The sequence below is a fragment of the Bos indicus x Bos taurus genome, chromosome 11, assembly GCF_003369695.1.
Source record: "Bos indicus x Bos taurus breed Angus x Brahman F1 hybrid chromosome 11, Bos_hybrid_MaternalHap_v2.0, whole genome shotgun sequence".
NCBI classification, from domain to species: Eukaryota; Metazoa; Chordata; class Mammalia; order Artiodactyla; family Bovidae; genus Bos; species Bos indicus x Bos taurus.
Genome location: NC_040086.1, coordinates 14,996,762 through 15,016,244, shown reverse-complemented (window position 1 = coordinate 15,016,244; position 19,483 = coordinate 14,996,762). Strand labels below are relative to the sequence as shown.

The following is a 19,483-nucleotide window of genomic DNA, read 5'->3' as shown; positions in this document are numbered from 1 at the left end:
TCTAAATTGTCAATATTTATGAGTTACAAATATGAAAAAAAATACAAAAAGAAACTATGTAGACTGGAAAAAGGAATAACTATATAAATTTTAAACTTCATTTAAAAAAAAAAAATCACTCAAAATAAGAAGGAACAAGCTTTGTAAAACAAACAGTTATACTGAAAACTGACATAAGAATCTATACTACCTAGTTTCACAAATTGTGTCTATTTAAACTCAGAAATAAAAACAAATTTTCCTACTAAAGAACAAATAAAAACTTCCTTCTAATCAGTAGACAGTTTGGAAAACTAGTGCCTTTAAAATCAATGGTTTTTTATTAAAATGGTGACATTATAACTCAATCAATTTATTTTGACAACTACTTTTGCTTCATACCAGCCAATTAACTATTATTTAAATTCACACCCATAAGATGAAATAACTGTTTTCTTACCCAGGGGTGCAAAGTTATGGATTCCTTCTGCATTGTCAGGCTCAGAAGCTAGGATCCTTGTTTTCAAAGTGCTGTCAACAGCTTTATTTGGACCAGAGTCAAGAAATTTCATAATAGTTGATACCATACTTCTTGCAGTGTTTACAATAGCCCTTGTACTAGTAACCATATTGTTGCAAATGAGCTGAACACCACCTAAATTTATAAAGAACACTAAATTAAAATTATCTTAACACAGACGATTTGATACCAAGTCAACTCTCACAGAAGACTATCAAAATAAGAACATACTGTACTACTTAACATTACACTTAAAAGGCAGTTTTGGAAATTTTCCCTTACCCATATCATGGAACGCTTTCAAGGCATCACTAGTATCCAGTACTCTCAGAATGAACCACAGTAATGGTTCAGATAACTGGCAAGTAGCAAGAGAGCCCTAAAAAAATAAACCATACATGTATGCTGTGATTTTTAAAAGGTCATTATTAATTTACTATGAATTAGGACAATTAAGTTTCACTGAATATACCATTCTTTTATATTTAATTATTATAAAATGGTAACCTTAACCTAAATCACTTAATATAAAATGTCTGCCAAAATATTTAAGAAATCTTGCCTGTGTCAGAAGGTAAGTGAACAGTCTCCTCTCTGAACTCAGCACTTTTTGTGTCTGTCTTTACCTAGTATTATCATTTTCTACCTTAATGTGCACTGATTTCCTTTTCCACTAGACAGTACTTTCCTTTAAAAATGCAGCCTTCTCAAATATTTATCTCTGTATCTTCCAATGGGGAAATATATATACAGATTCAATACATATTTATGAAAATGATAATTATACAATGACATATAAAAGATTCCTTAAGAAATTATATTTTAAAATCTGCTTTTCGAAAAAAAAAATAGTAAATAGACTAGAAGGTAAAATAATCACACTGGCTCCTAAAATCTCATTTTGAAAAAGGAAATTTTAAAAGTAATAACATTCTAACCTACTTCTCTTTTAAAATTACTCTAACCTCTTTTAACTGAAAGGAAACTAAATATGCAACTTAAGCTTGAAAAAAAATACTCATATTAAATTTTCATACATACTTCTATGTAGAACATGTTGGTATTCAACTATGCTATTTCTAGGGAAAAGGAAAGAACTACTTCCTAAGACAATGGAAAGAAAATCTTAAAATTTAAAAACATTTTACTCTTACATCACCATAGTTTACTTTGACTTCTCTTCAACTTGTATTATTAATCTACAGTTCTCATCTGCTGATTCTGTTCATTTTCCAATATATAACTAGAATACTCTATTTGTCTCTGTCTTACAGATAATTCTCTGCTCCCATTGCTATTTACTACTTAAATCACTGCAATTGTTGCTGGATTGAACTTACCTGTCTGCCCATATATCCACAGGCCATGTAGGTTAAAATTGGCTGCAGCATCATATGAACTGTAGACGCTTTTTTACTAAGAGTTGTCAGTATGGTAAACAGTCCATCCCCAACTGATATGGCATCTAACCCACCATGAAAGTTTTCATGTTTAGTGAGATGCAATCCACTTGCTCCTAGTTTAAATAAAAAGTTTACACATTTTTTACAAAGCAAATCCTTAAAAACCAGTAATAATTTAAATAGAGTCTTACAAGCCATTTTTTCCCCCAAACCACTGAAGAATGCATACAAAACAGCTGTGTGTGGGTCCGTGTGTTGTGTGTGGGTCCATGTGTTGTGTGGGTCCGTGTGTTGTGTGTCTATATACATATATGCATGTCTAGAAATTAAAATACCTAACATAACATTCACTAGAGAATAATTTTTGGTTATCTTTTTATAGAAGATACGTCTGTTGTTGGTAACAATATAAAAAAGTCGTTCTATCACACAACTGAGGAACACATTATACATATCAAGAAGAAAAGCAGAGAAAAATAACTGATACTATTATGCAACTATACTTTAAAACTTTTAATCAAAAAGACAATAGTTTTTTTTCCCTTACATGAAGGAAGAAATACTAATAAGCAAAATTACATCAGGAATGGATTTTGATACAATTTACTGAAACTTAATTAGTGTAAAATAATTAACATATTAGCTTTCAAAGAAGTAGAAAAGAAACAATATATAAATTTTACATCGATGTGTCATTGAAACTGTTACAACTTGAACAAAAATTTATACTTCACGTTATAAGAAACTGTAAGTAAATAAAATCTACTCATTCCCTAATACAAAATCTGATGTCTAATTCTTCACCTTTAAAACGTTAGAGATATATGACTATAAATTATGGTGCCTAGCTTACAAAACTGCTTCCTTTTCTTAATTTAATTCCATACAGGTTATTTTCTTAGTATTTTCAAATTTAAAAAAATTTCACACTTAAAAATTTTCAACTGATGTATGCCACTCTAAGTTTTAACTAATAACAATCAGTCAGGCTAAGATGTTTACAATAAAGTAACACTGTATTGTACAGTAAAAAGAAAATGAATTCATACATTGCTAAAGGAAAGAGATACAGTACTAGAAACAGGTTTAAGATTAATGTTCTCAATACGTACCAATTATCATCGCCATGGCACTGCTATTACACAGGCCCAGAGCAGACAAAATCTGGCTCATAATCTGCTGGTTGGCTAACACTAAGTCAGCGACATATGCAGGCGGTCCTTGAATACTACTAGTGCTTCCATTACCATCTTTGCCTCCTGAAACTTTTTCTTCATCTGAAACACTGTCTGTCGTATTGGTGGTCACAGGCACTCTTGCACTGTATTCCCTATTGCCCGAAAGAGGCAGCTGAACTAAAATGTTAACCAGTTTTAGCAAATCAAACATGAGTTGATCTCTTGTCATTTCACCACAAACTGCTTTTGCATCACCTGGACGAATGAGGTTGGCAAAGAGTCCCCCAAAGCATGCTCGAGCACCCACTGAGCTATCTGATCCACTTCGAGACATGACTTTGTCTGAGCAAGTGATATAGTGGTGCACTAAAAAAGTGACAGACTCTATCACAGCAGAAATAGTACTAACGGAAACAACTTCAAAATTCTGCTCCAAAGTGAATTCTAACAGCTTTACTTGGGCATCAAGAGGTCCTTGGCCTGTCTGGAAGGCACCCCTGCAGAAAAAGGGAGAGGATTAAAAATTAACCCATTTTAAATTGTTTGAAAGAGGTAACCACCAGAAAACAAGAAAGCTAGACAATAACTAAACTCCTGGTATTCACTATTTCACTTTGCAGCAGAGTTTCCCACTCTTCCTGCGTCCTTCTTGTTCTTACCTCCATTTTATCATATAAAATAAAAAATAAATTTCCTTCCAAATAGAAAACTGAAGAACAAGTAAATCAAAGAGGTGATTTTTAAGCCACAGACTAAAATAATTATATATCACAAGGCACTCCTCATAATGAATGAGCTCTGTATTATTAGAACCTCAAATGTTGTTAAACATTTCTTACTAATCTTGATTTTCATAAATTAGGATTCAACCAATTCACTCTTAACACATCAAACTGAATGCTCTCAAGTTCTGCTTATGCTTAAGATATAGAAAGCTGGAAAGATCATTGTCCCCCCAACTTAACAATTAAAAAAAAAGCCAAATTAACTCTAAAGTCATAACTTTTCTTGAACCCATCAGAGAGCTGAGGTCAAAGCTTTTCTTGAACCCATCAGAGAGCTGAGGGTACCAAAAAGACTTAAATCTATGAAAAGATAGGCATCTCCAGGAGGTGGAATATGAGCATTGGGTTTCCTGTGGCAGAACTTGGGAAGTCAAGATGCTGGCAACATACATAAGTGTAAGAAGAATTCAGCTAAAATATTTAACAAACTGTTACTCCAGGTATGTAAGGGTGGCAACACTAAGCCCTGAGAATTCACATTCATTCATAGGCACCCTCCCTTCAACGTCCCCCACACATACGCTGCCCTGGGCATCCATTCTATCTGGCTGTTCCTGAGTTTTATACTTTATATAAACTGAAAAATGTAAGTAAAATGTTTTTCCTGAATTCTACGAGTCTTTATAGCAAATTACTGAACCAGAAGAGGGATTGTGAGAACTCTTGAAGTTGTAATGAAATCATACAACAAAATTTCAGTTTCATGTTTTCCAATTACATGTATGCATATCATAATATCACATTTTTGGGTTTTGTGAATCTACTCCTTCCCACACTTATGCTTCATCATTGCACAAACACTATGAACAAGTTGAACTACAACCACATTAGTATTTTAAAAAAGCTATACAGAAGGAAGAAAACACAAATGAGGATAGTACTCTGAGATAAAATTTTCTGCCACTATGAAAACGTATCTCCATATAAATTTTTTGCATTAATTTTTATATTAGGTTTAAGGCATTCTGCTATGGATCTATTTAAAATAACTATTATTATGAATAAATTATTAATGTATACTATTTAAATCAACTATTAATTTTAATATTTTACTTTATTAATTATTTTATCATATTATAAACCATACCTTTTTCTGACTTCCAATTTTGAAACTAACTGTGAAAGTGTGATGTACTCTCCACGTTATTTTAATCATTTTCAAATATACCTTAAAATATTTTAAAACCTCACTGGCACTTCCACAATGAAATTAAATAATAAAGATAGCCAACAGCATTTTTAACTTCTTCCTGATATTAATGGGAACTTTTAAAATAAACATAATAGAGTCTGGTTTGTTCATGTTTTTTCTGTAATTTTAAATAAGATGATACAATAATATTTCATTAAAAGTTTTTCTCAGAAAGCAACATTGGCTTTTATGAAGTATCTCATAGTATGCTGAAACGATTCATAAATATGATATATAGTATATGATATTGAAGTATTCATGGATTTTAAGAATCAACCCATTATGGTCACAGTTTATTCTTTTTAATCTATTGCTTGACTTTGGTAATAAATTTTATTTAGGATTTTGATACGATTAATATTTTTCTTTTTTAAGATATCTTTATCAAGTAGGTTTCAAATAAAATTACTAGTAGCTTTAATTCCTTACCTTTATTCTAGAATAATTTAAAGAGCTTCAGGTAAATTTCAGGTAGAAGGTTTATAACTACTAATCTATGAACCCATTAGTCCATTAACAATAGAAGAAGCTTAGGATCTGGGAGAGCCATAATGAAAAGAAAACAATCAGGAAACATATCAATAAATCTTTCCCTCTTAATTCTTGATATCATCCTGCTTGTCTATCCCCAGATAAACTCCCAACAAATGATAAGAGAAACTTTATTTGGAGGATTACCTATTGCTTCTATTAATACATCAGGAATATATGTTAATGACATTGAAGTTTACCTTTCTGTTGAAAGTATATGAATTAGCTTGAGCAAAAATTCACTGAATATCTGAGGACATGTTGAAGAAAGATGCACTTGCAATCGGGTAAGAAATTCTTGCATAGCTTGCGTAGCTGTTGGACCAACCTGAAGAAAAATGTAATTCTACTGAAAACTGCTTAGTGATTCCATTTACTGAATTATTCATTTAAAAGTATCAAGTGTTAAGAGCCATATGGTTGAAACTTCTCATTTGAAAAACAAGATAATATGAAACCAACTAAGCTTTTAGGTCCTGATATGTTTCAAATTGAAAATTACAGATTCTATGGTCAATATTTTTCCATTACGTCAGACTTATTTAGTTCAATATAGAAAAAGACTCACCTAAATTACACAAAAAATATCTCTACAATGCTTTCAAAAGCACAAAAACTGTGATTTTTCACAATCTTAATTATCCCATTTCAACAGACAGGCTAAGTGATCCACAAAAGGTCATGCTTCTGATGACTACAAGAGCAAATACTAAAATGAATGGAGGGAAAAAACTCTCCAAACTAGAACCATAGAGCTAAAAATAAACCTGTAGCAATCTGCAAAAGAAAAATAAAAAGCTTTTCAAACTTCTATCTCTTCAATGAAAAAAAAACTATAGTGAGAGCTACACCAAGTACCCTGAACTATGTGTTAGAATGTTATAATCATAAACCCTACAGGAGTTTTGGAAAAACAAAATGCAATGGAGTTCTCAAAACCCTTTTAGACAAACTTCATTTCTAATTCTGAGCATAAAAATTTTAACATTCATAACGAAACTACCTATTATAAACCAAAATATCTGTGGAAAGCATGATCTTGAATAACTTTTATTCTGCCTTTAAAGAAGAAAGTGGGGGGAGAGGAAACACACTATTTTATACAGTGGTATGCTCCCTGACACGTAGGCTCTACCATGAACCAGCTGCATAATTGTTGGCAATGCAGATAGTGCATGTTTTCTCATATGTAAAATAAAGAAGCTGGAATCAGTGATTTCAGGAATTCTCACATTCCATTCATGCAATCTTTATGTATAATAATCACTTGATAACATGCCTCTGTCCCCCCCATCAAAACTCTGAGCCAATCAAATTACAAATAGTCTTTTCTTATCTTTTTCTTTCACTTATTTTATGATGATCTACAAAATTAAGGTCTATTCTGTAGTATGACAGTACTGACTAAATGCACCCAACAGAATTTAAGCTCCAAGAATGGCAGAGTCTCGTTTACTACATAAATCTCTAGCACCCGAAACAGTACAGATCTTACACATAGGTAAGCACAGAGCTAAGAAATAAAAGATAACCTTGCAAAACATTTATGAATAATCCATAGAAAGATACTATGAACAGTGAATACATTTTATTTGAAAAGAAATTTATAATGAAGGAAAAATAATTTTTAAAGCAGTACAACAAAAGCTTGAAAGTGAAAATGAAGTCGCTCAGTTGTCTGACTCTCTGTGACCCCATGGACTGTAGCCTCCCAGGATCCTCCGTCCATGGGATTTTCCAGGCACGAGTACTGGAGTGGGTTCCCATTTCCTTCTCCAGGAGATCTTCCCAACCCAGGGATTAAACCCAGGTCTCCAGTATTGTAGGCAGACGCTTTACCGTCTGAGCCAATTGATATAAAAGAAATATCTGTGGTTAGACTAAAAAAGCTTGTAAGTTCTGATATATCTTTTTTCTCTGAATTAACAAAAGCAGTATTTATCTTTTTCCTTTCGGGTTTGAGATGTAATTGACACATAGACTGTGTAAGTTTGAAATGTACAGAATAATGATTTGACTTACAGACACAATGAAATGATTACCACAGTAAGTTTAGAGAACATCCATCTCATATAGATACAAAATAAAAGAAAAACATATTTTCTATATAAATCTCAAGATTTACTCTCTCAGCCAACTTTCATATATAATATACAGAAATGTAAATTACATTTATCTTGCTGTACATTACATCCCTAGTACTTCCCTGTTTTATAACTGGAAGATTTTGCCTTCTGGTTACCTTCATCCAATTCCCCCAACCCCTACCTCTGATCTCTTCTTCTATGAGTCTGTTTTTGAAGTGAAATTCACCTACAACACTATTTAGATCCTGCTGTACAACAGTGATTTGATATTTCTATACATTTCAAAACCATCACCACAGTAAATCTAGTTACCACCTGTCATCATAAAGATATTGCCTTATTATTGACAATATGCCCCACGCAGTACATTTTATACTGGTGATTCTTTTGTTTTGTACCTGGAAATTTGTACCTCTCAATTCCTCTCACCCATTTCTCTCATCTTTCCCACTCCCCAACCCCAATCTCCCATTCAGGCAACCACCTGTTTGTTCCCTATATCTATGACTCTATTCACTTTTATTACCTTTGTTCATTTGTTATGCTTTTTGAGGTTCCACATATAAATAAACTCAAAGCATTTGTTTTTCTGTTTTTTGCACTTAGCATTATACTGTTTAGGTCCATCCATGTCAATTTTTTGTTTTTTTTTGTTGAACAAAATATTTAATATTATAAAAGAATTAAGTTAGGTGACTTCTCAAATCTTGACTGTAGAGGTCATTAAACACAATACATTATTTTAAAAATATTTTTAAACTCCCATAGTTTTGAAATGCTTTCCTAACATTTAAGTATTTGTTTAGAAAGTTTCACAAATAATACAATATAACACCAAAAATGCATCTCTGCATAAAAATCAAGTAATTCCAAGAGAAAATGTACTACCTGCTATATTGTTTCAGTACAGCTATTATTATTATAAATAATTCAAAACATTTTATTACATTTATACATAAAAAGCCATCATTTAATACCTTAGCAATAAAAATTTTACATATTTAGGTACACTTAAAATTTCTTTTACAAATAAGTTTACTATATAATCTAAGCCTATGTCTGGATTTCAAAAATCATATACCTGTGGACTGTGCTGATTTGTTCCATGTGGACTTGTGCCAGAAAGAAACTTCACTAAAACATGAATCAGGTTTGCATCTGAAACCAGCAGATGGGCAGTACTCTCCTGAGTTCCAATGGCACTACTGGAACCAGCTATAAAGCATTAAAAAAAAGTTTTCAACAAACAGTCTGAAACAATGGAACTGCAGTATTTAAAACATCTCTTGGTTTCAAAGAAAATTCATATATTCCTGGTAGTTACTAAAAACAATCTAAATCTCTACTGTACTGACTGAGCCTCACTATTTTCCTCTACCATAGATCTCTTGCCTCCTTTCTGGCACTGAAAAACGTCTAGTTTAATGTATATCTTATTCAGTATACAGACAAGTCGAAAAGAAATAACTAAATGTTTACTGTCCTTTTGGTCAGCCTATTCTTAGTAATCACTGTCCCTTTCTAAAGATTTATTTTTCCGATAAAGTTTAACCCAGCTTTTGAAGATAAACTGAGGCAAAATTTATTCATTTTAGCATGTCAGCTACTGTTAAGATATATACCGACAATACAACAGTTTTTTGAAGTGAACAAAATACTCGAGTCAAATCTATCGTCAGTATCATATAGAAAGTGAAAGTCTTAGTGGTTTAGTGTGCTGGAATCTTTGCGAGCCCATGGACTGTAGCCTGCCAGGCTTCTCTGTCTGTGGGATTTTCCCAGCAAGAATACTGGAGTGGGTAGCCATTCCCTTCTCCAGGGGATCTTCCTGACATAGGGATTACATTGGGTCTCCTGAATTTCAGGCAGATTTTTTTACCGTCTGACCACTAGGGAAGTTTTGTTCTTAAAAGGTTCAAAAATTAATTTTACTATCTTAACTTAAACAGGAAATGAAAGTAGGAAACTATTAGGAGTTTAGAATCTGAGAAGAAACAATTCGATTCCATGAAAACAGATTTTAGATGTGAAAAGCACAAACTGAGATATCTAGTCATATATGTTCATGAATATATTAATGAATAAACCATTTTAAGTGCTAAGTTACTCTAAAAAGAATAAATAACCAGCACAAGACACAGGCTAACATTAAATACTTGATTTTGTACTCTAAAAGTAATCGATTTTTAAAAGTAAAAGTTTTTAGGAGGTAAAAATATAACTTAAACTTGTAATTATAGATACACGGGCGTATACAATCAAAGGAAAGGAGCACAAAGGACAAGACACATTAAGAAGAAGCTTAACAGCCACAGTCAAATAAGAAGTTCAATCATTTCCACAACCATTTCACTTCTTGGAAGCATCTTTTTAAGAACCTGATAGCAAGGGGAAAAAAGTGTATGTCAGAGATATAAAGGAATGTCTGAACTTACGATTAAGCTGCATGTTTGTCATGAGAGTTAGACTATGAAGCACAAGGCACCATGTCCGGAGCAGCGTATTGGGATACCAGGCTAACACCATGAGAAAGCTGGTTATTGAGGCTATGTGGAAAAGAGAAAGGAGAAATTTTCACTCAGACATGGCAAATGTTTACTAAGAATTGAAACAAAGAGAATTTAAAACCATGACATTATTTTCAAAATCAATTCACTAGTGTCCTCAAAACATAAATAAGAGTTTCCCATTAAATATAACTAAAGCATTAGAGTCAACAACATTTTATGTCTAAGTCTAAAGCTCATTCCGTGACAAATAACATGTCATCCTTTCCAAACTACAGGCTATATATAACTTGTGTTTTACTGCTGCTGCTGCTGCTGCTAAGTCACTTCAGTCGTGTCCGACTCTGTGCAACCCCAGAGACGGCAGCCCACCAGGCTCCCCCGTCCCTGGGATTCTCCAGGCAGGAACACTGGAGTGGGTTGCCATTTCCTTCTCCAACGCATGAAAGTGAAAAGTGAAAGTGAAGTCGCTCAGTCGTGTGCAAGAGTACTGGAGTGGGGTGCCATTGCCTTCTCCGTGTGTTTTACTAAATATCCTCATATTTACTAAATATCCTCATATTCTGCAAAATCAAAAACTGAAAATAGGGCATCCTAGAAAGACAGGGGTGGAGCAGACCATTCAAAATCAATGCAACTTCCCAGAAAAAGCACAAAATAAAACAATAACTAAGTCACCTACAAGGCCTACATAAGAAGCACGTGTTGCAGGTGGAGAACGAAAAAAGGTATTAAAAATAAGCAAACATAATATAGAGCACTTAATTGTGCCCCTAAAACACCGAGTAAAATGGCTGATTCCAGAACCCAGGCAGGAAACATACATAGTCTGCAATACCTATCATACTAAAACCTAAAAAAGACGCTGTGTATTTCACAAAAAACAAAACCAAAACAATCTAAAAAGAAAACATCTTATTGACTACAAACAGCATAATTTCAGCATCAACAAACAATGATTATGACAGAAACATAAATATTTTTAAATCATGAATTTATATTTAATAAAGAAACTAAGTGGTCTAGATTATAGACTACTTGTGAACCAATTAACTTTAAAATTTAATTTTAAAATACAAAAAATTTACAACACTTTTTCTGCCTCCATTATACAAACTGTACATCCAAAGGGTGACATGATAGTACATTAAAGTAAGTTTCTCTTTATGGAAGTATTGATATTTCAAGATAAATTTAAAAAGGAATAACAAAATTAGACTATTTTCATTTTGAAACTTCCTGTGAATGGCTAGTAATTCTAGGCATTAATCATCATTGCCTACCAACAACACAAAAACAAACAACCTATGAAACTGCCTTTAAATAACAAAACAAAAAATCAGATTAAGCTCCATGTCTAACTACCAAACAACCATTTTTTGACCAAAAAAACTCTGTAAAGGAATGGGAAAAAAAAAAGACATAGGAGGAATTTTAAAACATAATTAAAATGTCCAGACCCTCTACAGATTCCATCTCAAATAAACAAAAAAGTTTTGTTAACAGCTTAGACAAATGGAAATTTGAATACTAACCAAATATCTGATGACAGTAAGAAATAATTAATACTTCTTACCCAGTAAAAAATAATTAATACTTCTTTCCCTTGTTTATGTTTAATGTTTTTCACAATAATAAAGTTTAAAAAAGGGATGGGAGCAAAATTAATAACAATAATCATTAATACAGTGAAACACACAGAAACCTAATAATTAAAGTAGGGCTGGCTCCTATAGAGACAATGTATATATGAGCAGGACCAGGAGACAGCACAGATGTCACTAAGGCTGAGACAGGCCAAATGAGGGCCATGTGTGATGCACATCTCCAGAGAGAAAGCACCAGGAATAAATAATTTTTACTTTTCTTTAAACAGATTCCTGTAACCAGAGCTGAAACCGAGTAGTTCTACTCCTATTAAAGGATATTATTCAAGTCCCGCAATTCCCACATTTCTGCATTTCTCAAGAAAAGAACAAAATGAATGAACACAACTTCTATAAAAAAATTGACATCCTTCTCCAATCTACTAATTCTCTAGAGCTACTGCACATTTTAAAAAACACCAGTTGCAAAAGAATAGCTTATGGGACTTCCCCATGGTTAAGAATCCTCCTTGCAATGCAGAGGACGAGAGTTGGATGCCTTGTAGGGGAACTAAGATCCCACTTGCCTCAGAGGAACTAAGCCACGTGCCTCAACTAGAGAGTCCGTGCACTGCAGCAAATGATGCACAAGACGCAACAAAGGCACACAATGAAGACGCTGTGTGCCACAACTAAGACCCAATAACTGACCTGACACAGCCAAATGAATGAAGAAAAAAAAAAGGAGAGCTTATGAACAAGACAATACTTTAAGGAAATACAATGTAAAGACTAACCAAACACTGTAGAGTTTATGTCTGTGTTACACACAGACATAATACAGATGGTACAGTTTTCTGTCCTCTTTCCTGCTAATTAATAAGTTAGTATATCTAAAAAGGTTTTTTTTGTTTTACTAAAACAGTACAACCATGATAAAGATTATTAACCTAATCATTTTCTTTTTAACTTACTTTATGCTATGTTAATGACTTTTCTGCAAATAAATCTTACCTTGATTTAATGTAATGACAGGTATTCGATTAGCATTATATAAAAAAATGTCTGCTCCATTTTCTTTGTTTCCAGATGAACTAGAATTCAGACTCAATGTGAGCCACAGCTGGAGAAGTGATTCCAACTGAAAAACAATGAAAATTGACAGAGAGAAAATGTACCCATGATATTATGAAATACCATGTAAACAAAAAACTTATGTATGAATCCTTACAATTATGAGTAAATAATCTGTCAATTAAATACTATTTTTGCTTACTTCAATTCAGGTGAAGCGCAAACATCTTAAAAATCTAGATCAAATGAAATTTAACTGAATTAAAATTTATAATTTACCAAATACAAATGTTTTACTAAATTAAAAGAGGTGACTCAAGTCTTTAAATACAGGTGTGTGTATAATATGCAGTTAGAACTAAAGAAGTAAAGTTTAAAATCATAAAAATAATAAATAACCTATCACTGATGAACTGTGGTTAATTAAAATACCTCTAAGCTTTTTCCATCTGAGTGTGACAAAGAAATCATCCCTATCTGATTGAGACTGATCTTTCCAGTTATTTCATCTTTTCCAGGCCAGCAATAACGTCTAAAAATACACCATTTCTCCTGAAGTCATACCTGAACATGATGGACTTGAAGCATGGAAAAAAGTTTGTTGAAACAAACATTTAACATTGGGACAGATGATAACTGTACAATAAGCTGGTTGGACTGGTTTGCTGCTTGTAAGCCCCCTAGAAGTGAATCATCCGTTCCGGTGGGAGACTGTGATACTGAAAATTAAACACAATTGTGATTTTATCACAAAGTAGCAGGAGAAATGTTAACTAGCTATTAATATGTACAGTTAAGTGAAGGTTTTTTTTTTTTTTTTAATTAAAATTGCATTTTTTTTTAAATGATTCAGCATTACATTGTTTGAGAACATGGTTTTACAACATTACTTGAAAGTTCAAAAGAAAAATCACCACAAAGAGAAGCTCCCTAATTCACGGCACTTGTCCACCAAAGGGAAAGAATCTTACTCTCTAGCAATTTCTATCTGCAATTTTCTCCTAATTAATAAGAGGGAGGAAAAAAGGAAAAGAAAGAAGACCCTTGCCTATTTCTTGAGAAGATGGCTTTAGAACAATCTAGACTCTAATCCATTGATTCTCAACCTTGAATGACACATTAAAATTGTCAGGGAACTATTGAAAAGTTCTGATGAGAGGATACACACACCAAACTAACGGAGTATAGATTCATGGTGAGCAAAGAAATAAAAGGATGCTAAGAGAACTTTCTCATATATTTAGAAAGTTTTATACTAAATGAGGAACGTAAGTTTTGGGCAGAAGAATAATCAAAAGATAGACTATATCAAGAAGCAGAACATTACACCAATTCTTAGGTTTTTCTATTTTTTCTGTACTTCCTAAGACAAGAAAAAATGAAAAATGCAAACCAAAAGAATTCAACTTTACATAGGAAGATCTGAAAACCCAAATTTCTCTATTGAAATGAATTGTGAACTCTCCTTCAAAAGACATGACATGCTTCCTAGGTTCTAACTAGTATCCCTATACTTTTATTCATCACCATGTCCCACCACATTTTCATTTTTCTTGACCTAAGAAAAGTAAAAACATCACCATCTCCCTAGCACAGCTCTATCTTAAGGCAGACAGGCTGCTCTCTTAACTGTACTCACATGACATAAGGGGATCTACTGAAGTCTAGCACAACATCAACAGTCAGCAAACCTTGTCCTTTGGCCAAATATGGCAGGCCACCAGACTCTGTAACATGGCTTTCTTAATAGCCATAGCTATTCATTTAGGTATATTTTGTCTACAGCTGCTTAAGTCACAGTAGAGCTGCAAAACACAATGCACAGCCCCAGAGAGCCTAAAATGTTTACTATCTGGTCATTCACTATAAAAAGTTTTTCTTCTTTTGCTATAGATAATTAGGTAGTAAGTCGTCTCAATTCTGTAGTTCAATCAGCCCCACTTGGCTGTCATCATGATATGTCTTTCATCTTCTTTCATATGTCCTCAAGGAAGATAAAGATGTTACTATCAAGAAACCCACTTTATCATAAATTTGGATATAATGCGACAAATTCCTAGGCAGCTAGCTATACAGGCTTCCCAAAAATGTCATTAACCTCACACTACCACAAATAGCAAAACATGACTCAAGTTTTTGGACTGAACTTAAGACCACTACATGGAGGTGTTCTGTTCCCCTTCCACCCTCTGAATTCATTAATCTTCTGTCTTATCTCTCAACTTGCTACTAAATTAGCAAGGGAGAATTTAAAAATCTGTCACTGGTAGTTCCCTGGTGGTGCAGTGGATAAGAATCTGCCTGGCAATGCAGGAGACATGAGTTCAATCTCTGGCCCAGGAAGAATCCACACGCCATGGAGCAACAAAGCCCGTGTGCCACAACTACTGAGCCTGCGCTCTAGAGCCTGAGAGCCGCAACTACTGAAGCCTGCATGCCTAGAGCCTACGCTCCACAACAAGAGAAGCCCACGACAGCAAAAAAGAGTAGCCGCTGGTCACCGCAACTACAGAAAGCCCTTGTAAAGCAACAAAGACTCAGTGCAGCCAAAAATAATGTTTTAAAAAATCCACTGTTACTGAGTACATCTGACGATAATCAAGAGATAAACTGTTAAGTATAATACTCTAAGAGTGGTGACTTTTACATACATGTAGGAGATGTATTTGTTAATGCCTGTAAAATGGAATCTGCTTCCAGGGTAGACATCATTTTCAACATAAGTTCTGCTTGTTGTTCAAGTCCAACTTCTAGGCGAGCATCTAGGGCTACAAAAAACAATTAAAAAACAAAAGCTATTTAATAATTATTATTCATGTCCTACTTTCTACAACAAAATGTTGACATCTGAGCCCCAGACAGGGTGAGGAATGCATCTTCCCATCAGAGCAACCTGGCACGGGCACCAGAGGAACAGCAGCTAACAGTACCTGGGCAAAGGAGGCTAGAGACAGGACAGTGGCAATATAAAGAGAGGCAGCCCAGGTAAGGGAAGCAAGGACAGTGGAAGCAAGTATATTAAAGAGAAGGAGAATCAGGCACCTCACTATCAAGAGAAAAGAGAAATATGAACAACGGAAAAATGAAGGCTATGGAGTTAGAGTGCAGTTAGATTAACTGATGTATCACTGTGAACTTGCGGCATGCTAGATAGACAAACAAATACAGAAATAAATATAAACACAAATGTATGTACACATTCCCTAGATCTGTCCATCAAGAGACCATGGAAACAGCCCCAAATTAGCAACAAGTATATCTAGTACTCAAACCTTGAATTCTTCCACTAAAAGGTTTTGAAATATTTTTTTTGTTCATGAAGTGGCTAACTCTCAGTCTGGAAAAGGGAAAGTAAATGATGAGCTTGGGGCATCTAACAAGATGCCAAAAACAGGGAAATCTTCAAAGAAAGATGAGGACATGTCAAAAAAAAAACAGAGACCAGTTTAAAGGAGATATCACTGGTCAAGTCAGGGCAATTTGAATATCAAAATAAATAATGATATGTGAATTTACCTAATGCATAGAACTATACACTTAAAAATGGTTAAAATGGAAAACTTTATGTTCCCTATATTTTAAAACAAATAAATAATGGTAATAAATTATAACACACTGAATAAAAAAAGGAAACCACTTGTCTATTCAAAAAATAACAAGTTTCCAAGTATTCTGCTGTCACTCCAATCAAAATTTTTTTTGCAAAAGGGAAAAGAATAATTTTTCATTGGAAAATTTTGATAGACATCTTTTATCAAGTATTGGACTGAAGAGCACCCGCAGTGATCCAAATTAAAATCATGAGCCACCTAATAGGATGCAGTAAGAAAAACCTGACACTACAGTTTCCTACTACTACTGCCAAAGTCACATAACCAGAATCCAATCATGAGGAAATAGCATACAAACCCCAACTGAGGGAAATTCTACCAAATAACTGGCCTATAATCTTCAAAAGCATCAAGATCATGAAAGTCACCTCTGTTATTCAGTGGCAAACTGAATAACACTGAAGAGATATGGTAACTATAGTTCACCCATGAAAAATACACTTTGAACTGCTCAAGTCAACTTACACGGATTTTTTCAATAAACATATACTACACAATCCACAGTTGGCTGAATGCATGGATGTAAAAGGCTTCCCAGGTGGCACTGGTGGTAAAGAACCTGCCTGCCAATGCAGGAGACATAAGACATGCAGGTTTGATCCCTGGATTGGGAAGATTCCCTAAAGGAGGGCATAGCAACCCACTCCAATATTCTTGCCTGGAGAATCCCCATGGGCAAAGGAGACTGGCTGGCTACAGCCAGTAAGGTCGCACAGAGTCAGACACAACTCAAATGACTTAACACACACATGCAAAACTTTGGAGAGAAAGAACCAACTGTAAAGTTACACACAGACTTTCAACTGTGTGGGAGTGGGCCCCTCTGCTCCCCTATTACTTGAGGGTCAACTGTAAAATGCAACGTACAATTTAGTACTGGATCATTTTCCATAAAGGACATTATTTACACACAACTGTTAAAACTTGAATGGAGTCTTAAAGTTAGTACTAATGTTAATTTCCTGATTTTGATGGAATGTGCTTCCTGATGTAGAAGAAATGTCCTGCTTTGTAAAACAAAATAAAATAGAAAACTATCAGATTAACAACTTACTCCCAAATGGGTCAGGATAAAGCTGTTCTCTGTATTATACTTATAACTTTTCAGTAAATGTTTGGATGATTCAGAATTTAAGAAAATATTTCATTGAAAAAAGAAAGTTATATACTCTGTGACTAGAAGAGTACAAAAATAATACTCAACGTGATTCCGTTCTGCTTACAAATAAATGTAAATTTACTATTATAAGAACAATAAAAATAAAGTACAATAACAATAAAAATAATTAAAGCCACTGGCAAACTCACACAACTCACAAGTATATTTTGCTAAGTGTTATTTTGAGAAACAAAAGATGGACCATAAATAGAAATGCTTCCAAACTGACCAACACACAGCTCTGAGTGTCAGTCACTCTCAAGGCAGCCCTGCAATAATAAACTCTCTCAGCATACTTTCAGGATCAAATTTTCAGGAGACCAAGAATACACAAACTGAGAACTTGTTTTAAGAATAGCTTGTCTTAATAACAGTGCCTCACTTACCCTGAGACACTGAAACACTAACTGTCTGTGATCCATTCTTCTCTGCATTTGCTGGTGGCTTTGCTACAGGAATTCCAAGACCTCCAATGTACGGGTTGTAATTGTAGGTGCCATAATCAGCACCCCAATAGTCATACCATGTACTGCTTATTGGCTTAAAAAAATAGAAAAAACTGTGGTTTATTTTTGACTCTTTACTAAGAATAACATATTATTTACACTACCTTAACTCAAACAGGGCTACAAAGTAAACATTTCCCCTTACCCTTTACATTTTTAAAACATAAATTTAATGATCTATAGGAATGGTTCAGAATATTCCATTGTATCCCCAAGTCTAAAAAGACCGTATTTATTAGAATCTAGCATCTTAATCTCTTACAAACAAAATAAGCTAAAATAAAGTATTAGAATTGTATCTCCTTTAGAAAAAGTAGCAGCTAGTAAAGACAGATTCTGCAATGAACTCAACCTGGATGACCTTAAATGCTGCTTGAAATGTCAATACTCCATAACCATACCTCCTATGTTTATTAATGGTTCTTATTAACATTTAAGGTAATATTAGCAGCTATATTAAAAAATGATATAAGTTCTCCTTATAACATTCCAATAGTATCATAAAAAAATCTACTATAGTGTCTAGAGTATTTTAATTTTGAGCAAACTAAATAATGGATTACATTAAGTGTATACTTTCGTCTTTTAAGTAATCAATAAACCAGAAGTATAAGATGAAAGATTTTAATTGCAAAGAATATTCTAGTGGATCATACCTTAAAGACTTTGGCTGCAAGAGGATCCTTTTCCAAATCAATATCTAAAGGATCAATGTCAACTTCCATTAGATCCTGAAGTAGCTCAAGGTCAATTTCTTTATCTTTTTCCAAAGAGGAAAGAGGAGGTGCACCTTCAAGTAATTTAAAGTGATTTTTTTGGTGGAGTATATAAAATTTACCCAATATACTACTGCTTTTAAATACAAAGCAATTACATTTACTTAAATATAAAATGTTTCTGATATAGAAGTCTCTAAATTTTTATACTTGACAATTAAGCATAAGTAAGTATGCAAACACATCACCCTATAACACACACAATTAAAAACACTAGTACAATAGTATGTAACTTCCTAGGGGAAAAGACCACAGGATTAGTCCTTGTTGAATCAAATTACATAAACTTTGCTATTAAAAATAATCATTAACCATTTCTAGAATGAATAATTATTGTTCATTTTATTGCCTCCAATATATAATTCATAAATTACACCTAACAGTTAGGGAAAGAAAACCCATTATTAAAGTGAAATGTAAAGTTTTAAGAACACTGCTCTTCACCTTATTTTTCTATCATGAATTAGAAACTATTTTGCTCTCAGATGACTCCAAATGCTTGACCAGCCTTTTACGCCTTCCAACCTTTATCTTCCTTTCTTTCTCACTCTTTTTTATTCAACATATATTTATATAATGTCAAGAAAAC

The 19,483-nt window shown here is 33.5% G+C and overlaps 1 protein-coding gene across 6 annotated transcripts in view; it reads right to left on the bottom strand.

Moving 5' to 3' along the window:
- The window catches only part of BIRC6 (baculoviral IAP repeat containing 6), a 214,000-nt gene that overhangs the window by 91,411 nt on the left and 103,106 nt on the right, over positions 1-19,483 (bottom strand). For all 6 annotated transcript variants that reach the window (XR_003513300.1, XM_027554971.1, XM_027554972.1 and 3 more), the window contains 12 exons: positions 18,775-18,908; positions 17,999-18,152; positions 15,494-15,610; positions 13,407-13,561; positions 12,783-12,909; positions 10,111-10,221; positions 8,757-8,890; positions 5,789-5,916; positions 3,015-3,577; positions 1,840-2,015; positions 782-878; positions 440-634 (listed from right to left, as the gene is read on the bottom strand). Coding sequence is in view for 5 of the 6 variants with exons in the window: in XM_027554971.1 (XP_027410772.1) it covers positions 440-634; positions 782-878; positions 1,840-2,015; positions 3,015-3,577; positions 5,789-5,916; positions 8,757-8,890; positions 10,111-10,221; positions 12,783-12,909; positions 13,407-13,561; positions 15,494-15,610; positions 17,999-18,152; positions 18,775-18,908 (2,091 nt within the window). In the remaining variant the exon portion in view is untranslated. The remainder of the gene's footprint in view (positions 1-439; positions 635-781; positions 879-1,839; positions 2,016-3,014; positions 3,578-5,788; positions 5,917-8,756; positions 8,891-10,110; positions 10,222-12,782; positions 12,910-13,406; positions 13,562-15,493; positions 15,611-17,998; positions 18,153-18,774; positions 18,909-19,483) is intronic.